General features: G+C 37.4%; 2 protein-coding genes across 2 annotated transcripts; one reads left to right on the forward strand and one right to left on the reverse strand.

Moving 5' to 3' along the window:
• Positions 1-5120: 5120 nt before the first annotated feature.
• On the forward strand, positions 5121-7507 carry LOC137748503 (uncharacterized). The gene is made up of 2 exons (XM_068488664.2): positions 5121-6435; positions 6655-7507. The coding sequence occupies exons 1-2, from the start codon at positions 6355-6357 to the stop codon at positions 7258-7260; spliced, it is 687 nt and encodes a 228-aa protein (XP_068344765.2). The 5' UTR covers positions 5121-6354; the 3' UTR covers positions 7261-7507.
• Positions 7508-9317: 1810 nt separating this feature from the next.
• On the reverse strand, positions 9318-12921 carry LOC137747103 (Phototropic-responsive NPH3 family protein). Its single transcript, XM_068487113.2, has 5 exons — positions 12090-12921; positions 11795-11864; positions 10999-11616; positions 10381-10920; positions 9318-10068 (listed from the first exon to the last, which is right to left on the reverse strand). Exons 1-5 carry the CDS (start codon positions 12206-12208, stop codon positions 9526-9528), a joined length of 1890 nt encoding a protein of 629 aa, XP_068343214.2. The 5' UTR covers positions 12209-12921; the 3' UTR covers positions 9318-9525.
• Between the last annotated feature and the right edge of the window lie 231 nt (positions 12922-13152).

Here is a 13152-nt window from a genome sequence, read left to right on the forward strand (position 1 = left end):
TATATCAAAATCAGCTCATACACGACTCATTCTAACATGGTTTTTTAGCCAAAATGGTTCATAAGATTTGTATAACGCATCACTTTGGTCCCTGAGATTGTCCACCATCCATTATTTTGGTCATTCCGTTAAAAACTTCATTAAGTGTCTCGGAGCTCTTGGCCGGAAGTTTGAGCAATTTTCAAAGCTTCAGAACTCAATCGTTTCTTAACAAAATTCGACCCATAATATATCAAAATGAAGATATGAAAGTGTATAACAAGATTATACCTATTTGGAAGCCCAATGGTTGCCGGAGATGGTCGGAAAATAGCCTGAAAGGTGACTGGTCTGCAGGAAAACTGAAAAACTCCCCGGAAACTAAGTAAACTTTAAACGTTCATAACTTCTTCAATACTCAACGAAATTGAGTGATTCAAAAATGAAATCGAGACCAAGACAACCACTTTTGAGCCGTTTTTCGGCCAAATCACGACGAGTTAGCCATTGAGAAAAGTATCATTCTCTTTGTCTCGTTGAGAAGTATGATTTTTGTTTTTGAATCACTCGATTTCGTTGAGTATTGAAGAAGTTATGAATGTTTAAAGTTTACCCAATTTCCGACGAGTTTTCTAGTTTTCCCACAAACCAATCACCTTTTAGACTATTTTTCGGCCATCTCCGGCTACCATTGGGCTTCCAAATAGGTATAATCTTGTTATACACTTTCATATCTTCATTTTGATATATTATGGGTCGAATTTTGTTAAGAAACGATTGAGTTCTGAAGCTTTGAAAATTGCTCAAACTTCCGGCCAAGAGCTCCGAGACACTTAATGGAGTTTTTAACGGAATGACCAAAATAATGGATGGTGGACAATCTCAGGGACCAAAGTGATGCGTTATACAAATCTTATGAACCATTTTGGCTAAAAAAACCATGTTAGAATGAGTCGTGTATGAGCTGATTCTGATTATTATTTATGAGATGTGAATGATAAAATTGATCATGCGTGGGCTAATTCTTGTGATTATTTATGAGACACCTTATAAATATAGATGGTCAAAATCAATTTAAGACGCGTATGCAATTGAAATCAGATTTATTGTCTCAATTTATACAACACTTAAAAAAACTTTTATAATTGTTTTTTGGGATACTTTGGATGCGATCCTTAGTCTCTAACATTCTTTGACTAAAATCTTAATGGTATTTAAAGTTTGATCAAAGTCCCTTAACTTTGTACACCTCATTATATTACTATTAATATTTATATTTTTATAGTTTTGACATTAATTGTTTGATATTTTATAAGATTTATAATCCTATAAATTTAAAATCCCTCATTATAATACTATTAGAAACGGCTTCAATTAAAAAATTCAAACATTTTAATTGAATAAATGGATAAAAACTATGTAATAATAAGAAATAATAAATGGCAAAGGAATGTATCCTTAGTTTTAAAAAAATTGGTACATTTCACATATAACAAAGTGGTACATTAATAAAGAAGAATGGGTACATTATAAATAAATTAGGGTACACATAAAAGATTAAAAAATTATCAATACAAATGAAATTTTAAAAAATATGGGCCCAAAAAAAAATTAATACATGGGTACAAATTAAAACTAAAAATAAAATACTACAAATTTAAAAAAAGGTTGCAAAAAAAGTAGGTACAAACTAAAAATACAAATATATGATACAAAGTTTGGCCACAAAAAATAAATATACCATATGTAATTTTTCTATCATTGATTGAATTATATAATGTCACGTGACGGTAAACACATGGGTACAAATACAAATAAAACTTAAAAATATATGGGCACAAAAAGAAATTAATATATGGGTACAAATTAAAACTGAAAAGAAAATTGGTACAAATAAAAAAAGGTTTGCAAATTAAAAATGGATACAAACTAAAAATAAAAATATATGATAAAAAAATTTAGCCATAAATATAAATATACTAATTGTAACATTTTTAGAACTAAATGAATATTTTTAGGTAAAAATATTTTATTATTGAAATAATTAGTGATGTTATTAATACCCAAGGACCTTGATCAAAAATTGAAAAGGAATAAAGTTTTAATCAATGTAGTAGCAAAAGAAGGGATGGGAACCTAATTTCTTTTTGTTTTCTTAGATGTTGAAGCCGAGCTTAGGTTTTAGGAAAAATTAATTTCGAGAAATTTGTTGAGCGTCTTATGTGACATCCCACATCGTCCAGGGGAGTGATCCTTATATGTATATTCTCATCCCTACCTAGCATGAGGCATTTTGGGAGCTCACTGGTTTCGGGTTCCGTTGGAACTTCGAAATTAAGCGAGTAGCACGCGAGAGCACTCCCATGATGGGTAACCCACTGGGAAGTTCTCGTGTGAGTTCTCACATCGCCCAGGGGAGTGATCCTTATATGTATATTCTCATCCCTACCTAGCACAAAACCTTTTGGGAGCTCATTGGCTTCAGGTTCCGTGGAAACTTCGAAATTAAGTGAATAGCGCACGAGAGCAATTCCATGATGGGTGACCCACTGGGAAGTTGCGCGTAAGTTCCCAAAAACAAAACCGTAAGGGTGTGGTCGAGGCCCAAGGCGAACAATATCGTGCTACGGTGGTGGAGCGGGCTGGAGAAGTGATCCGCCCCAGGCGGGGATGTGACAATTTGGTATCAAAGCCTAACCCTGGCCGTGGTGTGCTGACGAGGACGTCGGGCCCCTAAGCGGGGTGGATTGTGACATCCCACATCGCCCAAGGGAGTGATCCTTATATGTATATTCCCATTCCTACCTAGCATGAGGCATTTTAGGAGCTCACTGGCTTCGGGCTCCATGGGAACTCCGAAGTTAAGCGAGTAGCGCACGAGAGCATTCCTAGGATGGGTGACCTACTGGGAAGTTCTCGTGTGAGTTCCCAGAAACAAAACCGTGAGGACGTGGTCGGGGCCCAAAGCGGACAATATCGTGCTACGGTGGTGGAGCAGGCCCAGGAAGTGGTCCCCCCGGGCCGGGATGTGACATCTTATATTTGCGATCATGCATAATTAATCTCTACTAATTAATAAAACACTCATTGTCAACCAAAATTCTATGAAATTACCAGTTTAACCTTCTAATTAAAACGGAACATGAATAAGAAATATAGGGCAGAAATGTAATTTCACACAACCAAATTTTACTTTTTTTTTTTCAAAGTTTCACCTACATGTAATCCTAACATACCACTAATTTAAAAAATAAAATAAAATAAAACTTCTCACTCCCACATTCTCTATCACTTTCTTCCTCTCTCATTCTATTTCCCTAAAAAAAAAAAAAATTATTTTGTGTGTGCCCATATGCTAATAACTAATTATGGAAGCCATCATTGAATTTAGTTGTTGTCACATCCCAGGCCGGGGCGGATCACTTCCCGGGCTCGCTCCACCACCGTAGCACGATATTGTCCGCTTTGGGCTTACCATTCCCTCACAGTTTTGTTTTTAGGAACTCACGAGCAACTTCCCAGTGGGTCACCCATAATGGGATTGCTCTCGTGTGCTACTCGCTTAACTTCGAAATTCCCATGGAACCCGAAGCCAGTGAGCTCCCAAAAGGCCTCGTGCTAGGTAGAGATGGAAATATACATATAAGGATCACTCCCCTGGGCGATGTGGGATGTCATAATCCACCCCCTTTAGGGGCCCGACGTCCTCGTCGGCACACCACGGCCAGGGTTAGGCTCTGATACCAAATTGTCACATCCCTGACCGGGGTGGATCACTTCCCCGGCCCACTCCACCACCGTAGCGCGATATTGTCCGCTTTGGGCCCCGACCACGCCCTTACGGTTTTGTTTTTGGGAACTCTCGCGTAACTTCCCAGTGGGTCACCCATCATGGAATTGCTCGTGCGCTACTCACTTAACTTCGAAGTTCCCATGGAACCCGAAGCCAGTGAGCTCCCAAAAGGCCTCGTGCTAGGTAAAGATGAGAATATACATATAAGGATCACTCCTCTGGACGATGTGGGATGTCACAGTTGTCATTTAGAAATGATTTATTATAAAAATAATCTTATTTCATTAACAAGTTATTGAGCATCTACCCAGACTTGTGTGTTTATATAACGATGAATGATGTGGCTTGTTATGTTCTCATACAATAGATGATCACTGCATCTTCATACATGATTCAACCTTAAAATATATACATACATATTTACAATTGTTCATTGCAAAATTTGAATTCTAAAACATTAGATCTTAATTCAGTCTAGCTTATTACGTAATAACATACGAAATTATGTGTAAGATCAGAAATTATGCTATGAACGAAAAAGAATTCTCGAAGAATCTAATAACTCAGCCCCACCCATCATACATTTGATGTTTTACAATGTACGCTTACATAGAAAATATATGCATGGTTTCTTAAACTTTACCCTTAATTAAATAAAAATGGAAAATGACAAGGCTAAATTATAATAGAAAGGAGAATCACAATGATCTAAAGCTTCTGTGGTAGTGTGCTGGATTTGATCGATATCTCATGTTCATTCTTTAGGAGAAATTCTTAAATAGGAATTTCTGTATACAAGTTTTTATTTATTTTTTATTTTTATTTTTATACATCAATATATTAACATCAAGAAGTAGATGAATAAGTTGATATCGAATTTTTTATTTATGATATTCTAATTAAAATCTCTTACTTACAAGTAAAGAGGAATATCAATATCACTCGACCGTATACAAACTTCTTTGCTATACTATTCTTAAGATAAGATACATGCTTATTGTACGGTCGTGATCTAATTGTCGGCAGGCCAGGCCATGCCACGATACTCTTCTCATTTTCATATTAACATGCCTTGTACTGTTGTACAAATTATACAATTAGAACACATAATCGAGACAACTGTAGATTTGGATATATTATTCTCGGGTGCATGTGAATCACTGTGCAAGTTTAAGCTGTTGTTCTAATGATTGTCTTTGAGTTGAGCAATGTACCTAGTTGATGATCCTTAACAATTATAAAACTAATTAATCACAAAGAGATTAGATAAAATACAAACTGATCAATATCTCTATATTATATATTTTAATTAAATAATATTTGCGTTGCTGGACTTGTCTGGGGAGGCATCTCTTTCACAAACCTTGAATCACATTGGCTAAGAGCACTGGGATTTGTTGGGCATGCCTCAAAACCTAACTGCAACAGCAGCAGTTTGGTTTCTGTGTGTGAAAGAGATATTCTTAAATTCTTAAATTAATTATTTTTAAAATTTTTCTAAATGTACTTGAAGCTGTAGTATATCCTGATAGGGAATGTGAAGGCAAGTTCATATTCTACAAAACAGAAGCTAAGCCTTGCTGCTGTATATATTTGCATGTTTGAAGAGCCTTTTGCCTTTCTTTGAAACAGTGCTTTTATTTCTGTTGGCTTTTGCTTATTCTTCAAAAGAACACAAGCTGTAGTTAATCTCCCCAGCTCTTGAGTACCTCTTTCTGAAACGTGCAGGTCAGAGATTCAAACTTGATCATTCTTTCAGTCATATAGATTTGTTCTTTGTCTTTATGTTTTACTGTTATTGCAAAAGCATGCAATTGGGGTTTTGATATTGTTCGGAATGCTCAACTTGTCTAAGTTGGTTAGAACCGTTACAACCGTATGCTCCTCCTATGCACACACGTTTGAGCCATCTCTCTCATAGTTTAGATTAGTTTAGTTTAAACTATAGCTCGAATCAAAGAAAAAATTGTTTGGAATGCAAACAAGTTTGATTTTGGAGGCTGATTTTTTATATGGAAAGCAAAACCAAGCCATTTCAAAATTAATTCCCAGCAGTTACTATTTGCAACTGTACATCGCTGTGATGTCATCATCTGGGATTTTGGGAGGTAGGCAACTTGAACAGAAAAATGACGTTTAATTACCACTTAAATGAAAAGGGTAAAAAACAAAACAAAATTCAACTGTAGGTAGCTGAGAAAAATCAGTAAAAGCATAAAATAATTTACAAAAGTATTAATTAGGAACAGATGATATAGTACTGTGCTGCTGATATAAGTGAGGCCCTGTGAAGCTGGAAGATATTTTTATTGTGGTCCAAAATTGGCTGAAGCAGACAAATTATTCTAAAAAGCAGTTTGCTGATATAATCCATTTGTATTGGTGTTTGCAACTCATCATAGCAAGTGCTCTCTTTGTTTCTATGCAGAACAGAAACCATCATGTTTCTAGCACATTATTCGTTCCTTCCTATCTAAATACATTTTCTGCCTTTTTTTATCCTTCGTTTGAGCACAACAGTATCAGACTTTCACAAGTCAGGATATATTCTTGCACAAGGTTGCTAAATTAAGCTTCTAGGTATGGAGAAGCTTCTGAAGCCATATGATAAGGAGTATATGAGGATGGCCATCTTAAAGCATGAAGAAACTTTCAAGGAGCAGGTAATAAATAATAATTTCAGGGTAGTGATTTTTACAGTCCCGATTTCTCCTTCCGCACTCTTCCCCTTATTTCCGTCTATTCATTCTCCTTTGATTTATTCAGTCTGAAGACCAGGAAAAGAAACCTGGGAAGTGCGGAAATCACTTCTGTAACTCTATTCTAATCTGTTCACTCCTTTCTGTTTTTGGCTTGTCTCTAAACTTGAGTTAGTGCTGCAGGTATATGAACTTCATAGGCTGTATCATATGCAGAACATATTGATGAAAAGCTCGGTCGGGAAAAGCAGGCCCAACGGACAGAAACAAGAGAGTTGGAATTTAAATTACCATCAGAACCAAGAGGCACAATTTAACCCACAAAGGAAACTAGATTTAGAACAGCCTGCAGCGGCAGGAGCAGAAGAGTTCATTGCAGACACAGATGGAGATGATGGGGTGCTCGAGATCATAGATGAGAGTGAGATTGAGTTGACTCTGGGCCCCACCAGATACAACAACAACAGCAGCAACGGAAGGAAGAGAGGAGGAGAGGAAGCAGCACTAACGTTATCAGATTCAGCAGGTCCAAGTAGCTTCTCATCTTCTTGTTCTACAGGATCAAGCCATGCAATAAACAGGAAAAGTAGTTTCTCCGGGAGGACCAATCAGAGTAGTACACATGGGCAGCTGCTGCCTGCTGACATGGCATCAGGTGGGTACAGAAGAGGTGGAGGGAGTAAAATCAGCAGCAGCAATGTTAATGGTGGCGAAGAACAGTTAAGACAGGATGAGAGGCTAAAACTGCCTCATTGGCTCTTCCAAGTTTTAAGCTTGAACATGACTTGAGATGATCTGATATGATTTTTAGACCTCTTCTTCTTACTTCTTAACTAATATGTGATTGATGATGTTTGGGTGGGCTTCTAATTAGTTGGTTAATTTTCTATTGTGATGGGTGGAGTTTTTGTATAAAGATCATCATTTGTCTCCGTTGCTTTACTTCCATTTTCAGTTTTATAAAGAAATGTAATGAATATATGATGAAATGAAGATGAGTAGCCACTGATAGGCGTTACGAGAGAGAGAAAGAAAAGTGATGTACTCGTAATTACACTACACTCAAGATTATGCTCTACTCACTTTGATCAACAAAGATACTCTTTGTTATCAATTCATCACGTGACAAGAGTATTGTAAGATATTCTCTTGTTATCAATTCATCACGTGACAAGAGTATTGTTCTGAGTATGCATTTTTTTAAATACGTGATAACCATGTATTGGATGGATGATGCTACTGTGAACACTCAATCATGATTCAAGGACAACTTGACAAAAGGGGATTCTTTTTTCATCTTAAGATGCTGCGTGTTCAAGCAGCTGCGCTGTTGACAAAAGAAAAGTTTATCTTCTAGTTACCTGACAAAAGGAGATAGTCTTGTCAAACCTTATCCTCCACAGTCCACACGCAAGCTCAAATGTTTTCTAGCAACATTGTCGAAAGGGGATAATGGCACGTTTACTTACATGAAATAAGTACTGGAATTATTCCAATTAATGATTATTTCTAAGTTTATTAACACATAAGTAACGAAAGGATTCTTAAGGAGGATTTCCTTAAGCATAAGTTATTATCCATGATTAGAATAAGAAGAGACCAAATGTAGATTTCTTTCTTCTTCTCGTGGTGACTTACCATCTGGACGGTTGCATTGCACCTTCTCATAATTTGTAAAAATAATGGTTATAATTGTGGGAGAAAGTGGAAAACTGAGGAATCTAAAGTTACATGCTACTGCAGGGGTTTCAAAATTTGAATTATTTGTTCTGATCACTGAATGATATGTTATGCAAAGAAGAAAAAAACCTTGTTTGCATCAAATTATCTGCAAATAAAGTCATCTAAACAACTTAAAGAACGTGTAAATTCTCAACGATTCATTCGTTCGCAAGTCCGAATCGTCCCACCTCCGTTCATCAAATATTAATTAAGGCCTTCAATTCACAAAGACTCAAAGTAAACGATATTGTCAGTACTTCAGGGTTTGGTTAAGGTCATGAGTCCTTCTTATGAAGTCATCACATATGATAGAAAGCATCTCTTTTGGGTTGCATGATAATTTTACCCCCGACATGATCAACATGCTGCACTGATAGTCTGTCTGTCTAGCTACTCTTTAACTTTTTCACAAAGGGTTTAATCATTTGAGCACAGACCCCACAAACGCAGTAATGGTCTGGTGCAGTAGGTCTATTTTGGTTTCAGGACAGGCTCCTAACAGAAGCAACTATTTGGATTGAAACAGAAGGATGCCTGTGGACTATACTAGTTGCAGGTTAAGATTTGTGGTGTGTTTACTTATTCATAATTGACTAATAAACTAGGGAGTGATTCTCACTCTTTTTCTTCTTTTACACACTCTGTTGATTTTTGACCTTTAGATTGTACAAATCAAAGAAGAATTGAGCGGAAGAAGAAAAATAGTGTGTAAAAATTATTTTCCGACAAACTAGTGGGGTGGATGTAAACAAATACCATGTTCTTCTAAAGTAAATGTAGTTTAAGCGCCTGTTCATAATCTATGCATAGTACGTGTCCTATTTAGTAATACGGAATGTAAGCTCAAAATGAGCGTGCCAACGGACTATTGCTGTTTAATATTGATTCCAGATAGGTAAACATGTTATAAGAGTGAGCCTTTTCTGTTTCATTCTTTAATTTCTTCTTGATGACCAGATGCACTAAACTAGTTGGAGATTACATGGATATAGCAATCAAATTTTACCACAAACGTTCATACATGCACACATTGTCAAGACTGCAACACCAAGCCCATTACCGTGGCTCAGTTTTTGCTATAAACAAACTTCAACTGAAAAAGATTATACTAAGCCTCTCCGCTCTTTTATACTCAATGCCACTAAATCGTGTAATCTTATTCAAAGCAAAGTGGCAATGTTATTTACAATGACATCACACAAAGCACAACAAAGATGGAACAAATTAGAAATTCAAGTTACAAATTATCCCAAGCCTAAACAAAGCAAACAAAAGGCAATTGAATTTAGATTTCTCATAAAGCAGCATAGAGCTCAGTTGCACACTGAAGCTTCACGAAATTGAATGCCGTCGATCTTTGGCAGGTTTTGTTCGGCCTTTGGCACCGGTAGGTGTCACTCCATCTGCACGCACAAAGGGAGAAAGTTTCCCAAGTTTTTTCGATACTGAGTTCATAAATGATTTTCGAGGCAGCGGAGGTTTGTCAGCAGATGTTGGAGTGTTTCCCATTGGACTGATCATTGCTGTTCTCGTAGTAGACGTTTCAAGTTCTTTCAGTTTCATTTTCATCTTCACCAACTCTATTTTCAGCTCTTCGTTTTGTCTGCGCAAGATGGTGAGCTCATCAGGAACTGAGTGGGTATCAGTGGAGTATAAGCTCCCTTTGGATGGAAGAACAGAGGATTCAGCACCTATGGGATTGACATTCATGACGTCTCGAAGACGCTGCTGCTCATAGTATAACACTTGTACAACAGTTTGAACAGGAAGCCGGTCATTCTGCGCAGCGTGAGCACAGGCCTCGCGCGAAAGTTTCTGGCAGTCCATCATACTGCACACTTTCTTTCTCTCCATATCACTCAGAGCAGGATGAGCCTGTGAAATGTTACAAGATAGGTGACTTAACGTAAAAATTTGTATCAAAATATGCCATTTGAATCCAGCTGAGAGATGTTTTGATCCCATGGCAATTTCATCTCTATTAAAACAGATGGGTAGTTATTTTCACACTTTGTATTCTCATTTTGCACTCCTTTGATTTATAGAATCCAAGGCTAAAAAAAAGGAAGGAGTTCAAGAGGAGAAAAGGGGAGTGTGAAACTCACTACCCTACATAAAAAGCCTAAATAACCATTGTAAATACATGTAGCATTTGATGTTAAGAAAGATATACACGAAAATGTGCACCTTTAGGTAGATATCTATGGCTCTATACATGCCATCTTCTGTTTCCCTTGATTGTTCTGGAATTAGTTCAGCAATGCCAATGAACTTTGAGACAGATACGTTACGGTCAGTGGCTATTTCAGCCAGGTAGTTCTCCATCAGCTTTCCGACACGTTCCATGTCAGTTGGTGGAGGAGAACCAAAATCATCCTCTGCATTATATCCCAAACGGCTCCCCTGCATTTCATATTCAAGGTAATTCGTCACAATCCTTTGCACAGTGTCGACATCAAGCAATGTGTCCCCGGTATAGGAATATGATGGAATCAAGAGATCATCTAAAACAGCCTGTGCCAATTGCAACCCCATTCTCTTCTCCAAATCTAGCTGGCAAGCAACCGTTGTCTCCAGGGTTTTCGCAGCACGAAGAAGCATAGAAAGAAAGCTAACTGACATTGCATTTTTCTCCCTTGGCAGTAGACTCACAATTGTTTCTAAGACAACCCTTTTCTCGTGCTCTTGTCGCGGCTCGATTTTCTTCCTCCCCTTTCCAAATATTTCCTATGCCAAGAGAGGATTTATATGTCAAGACATGAGCTACTAAACTGAAAATTATGACATTGTGGAGTAAGATCTCACCAAACCTCTTAGCGATTTCTGCGCATAGAGCATGAGTACTGGTCCGAGAGCATATTGCTTAAACCCTCTTGCCATCATTGCAATCATAACACGTTGGAACATATCGATTCTAAGAACAATTAAGTCTTCAGCCCACCAATCCACAACAGGCTTTGGATGATACACAACTGAAGAAACCACGCCCTCATTGCCGCCATCAGCCCTACTGGACACACTGAACTGGCTCTCTTTGCAGGCTATAAAAGCAATTGCATCTATGCAGCGGTTCACTAATTTTACCTTCTCTGCCATTGGGAGGAAACTTTCTGACATGTGCAAAACAGTAACTGCACCTGCTGGGCTCTTCAATGCCACTTCATTTAAGTATGCATCAGCTCTTCCCACAAGGTTTCCAACCGCATAGTCCTCAGTCATCAGAAGATACTCTGCCACACATCGGAGCATTGCGATGTTCTCTGTGCTTATCTCGAAATTTATTCCATAGCAAAATTTTGCTGCAAGCTCAAATGCTTCTGATCCGCCCGGAACATCAAATAGTTCAATGACAGATAGATCAGCAGCATCACTAGATTCTGATATCAGTTTCCTTATGTGTCCACACTTCGAAATCAAAGGGAACTGCAATTTTGGTAGGTCATGTTAAAATTAAATAAATTTTAAGCCTTTCCATGTTTGTTTAATTCATCCATACATTAAAACAACAAAAATTAGTCACAAAAATTTAATTTGGACCAAATAATTGTTCTTAGTGCTACCGGTCACATAATTTGATACATGAATAAACACTACAAGTTACCTTGTGCAATGAGAAGGAAACCCCTCCAACATTAATACTAATATCGCTCGGAATCTCCTGCGAAAAAATCCTGCAAGTTTCAAGATACGTTCATTAGTCTTTATCCCTATATTGTAGGAGAAATCTTTGGAACTACAAGAGAGAGAGAGAGAGAGAAATATTTCATGAGCAGAGAGCGTTTATATCTGTCCTGTTTTTGAATACCTTTCCCCAAACATCACTTGTATCAAAAACAGGAATAAAGAAAAAACACACTGAACCAATTAAAGAGAGAAAGGAAAAGAGAAAAGCAAACCATTCACTAGTTCTCTTCAAGGCAGAAGAAAGAAGCTCCTTCTTCTTAGAGGACATGTTGGCAGTGGTAGTGGTGGTAGTGGGTGCAGTACTCTCCTCGCCACGTTTGATATCCGCCATGGAAGTAACAGTTGAATGTTTATCATGTTCAGTTCTCCTTCTCCATCATATAGTACATCAAATAATTGCAGAGAGAAAGAGAGAGAGAGAGGAGAGAGAAATATTGAGCTGCTGCAATTTTACTGTAGTGAAGCAAAAACCCTACGTACGCTGTTTTCAGTACGTTTTTGTTTCGTTTTGACCCTTATCATTCAAACTTCCTTGAATATATAAAGAAGGGAAACAATCATTCTGCAATAATAAGAACAGAAAATATCGAAGCTCTAATGATAAACCTGCGTTATCCAGCTTCAACCCTCACAAGTAATCATCAGACTTAATGAATTACCCAAAATGCCTTCCTCTGAGAGGAGAGAAACTAGAGAGTGAATACAAGTCAAGGGGTAGGAGGAGGGAACTGAACGAGTGGCATTTGTGATATTATTGGGAGGAAGATGGGTAAAAGAAAAAGAAAAAGATGTTGGGGTTATGATGTGTGTGGTGTATGGGCATGGGGAAGTTGGGTCGAGAGGATGAGATGGCTTTTGCATGTTTTTAGTGGCAGCCAACGGTATGAAAATCAACGTGGGACGTGGGAGAAGAAACATTCCCATCCACAAAAAAGGTGCCTCATCTTCGTAAACCCTTTCTTTTTCTATGCTTTATTTCTTCTTCAAAATTCACGAGGCCAATAGTAACATGCCTTTCATATCAATGGATGAATCAGTAGGGTTACTTGCCTAACATATATATTGGCTTTTGTTGGGGCTTTTTCTTGATAAAACCTAGATTGCCATAGAAGAATAATTATTAATGGTTATTTGGAGGCTTTACATGGTATAATCAACACAGTCATGTTATAACAGATGAATTGATAATTAGCATACTCTAAAGGATAAACTCGTCTTTAACCTATCTCATATGATGTGTAAATTGGTTATATCACATGATTACGTTTCAGTATT

This window comes from Pyrus communis, chromosome 2, assembly GCF_041283825.1.
Source record: "Pyrus communis isolate YQ-2024b chromosome 2, ASM4128382v1, whole genome shotgun sequence".
NCBI lineage: Eukaryota > Viridiplantae > Streptophyta > Magnoliopsida > Rosales > Rosaceae > Pyrus > Pyrus communis.

Coding starts and splice junctions, on each gene's coding strand:
- LOC137747103 (XM_068487113.2), bottom strand. CDS start 12,208: ATGGCGGATATCAAACGTGGCGAGGAGAGTACTGCACCCACTACCACC. Junction 11,865..12,089: donor TTGAAGAGAACTAGTGAATG/GTTTGCTTTTCT, acceptor TGAAACTTGCAG/GATTTTTTCGCAGGAGATTC. Junction 10,069..10,380: donor CCATAGATATCTACCTAAAG/GTGCACATTTTC, acceptor AACATTTCACAG/GCTCATCCTGCTCTGAGTGA.
- LOC137748503 (XM_068488664.2), top strand. CDS start 6,355: ATGGAGAAGCTTCTGAAGCCATATGATAAGGAGTATATGAGGATGGCC. Junction 6,436..6,654: donor AAGAAACTTTCAAGGAGCAG/GTAATAAATAAT, acceptor TTAGTGCTGCAG/GTATATGAACTTCATAGGCT.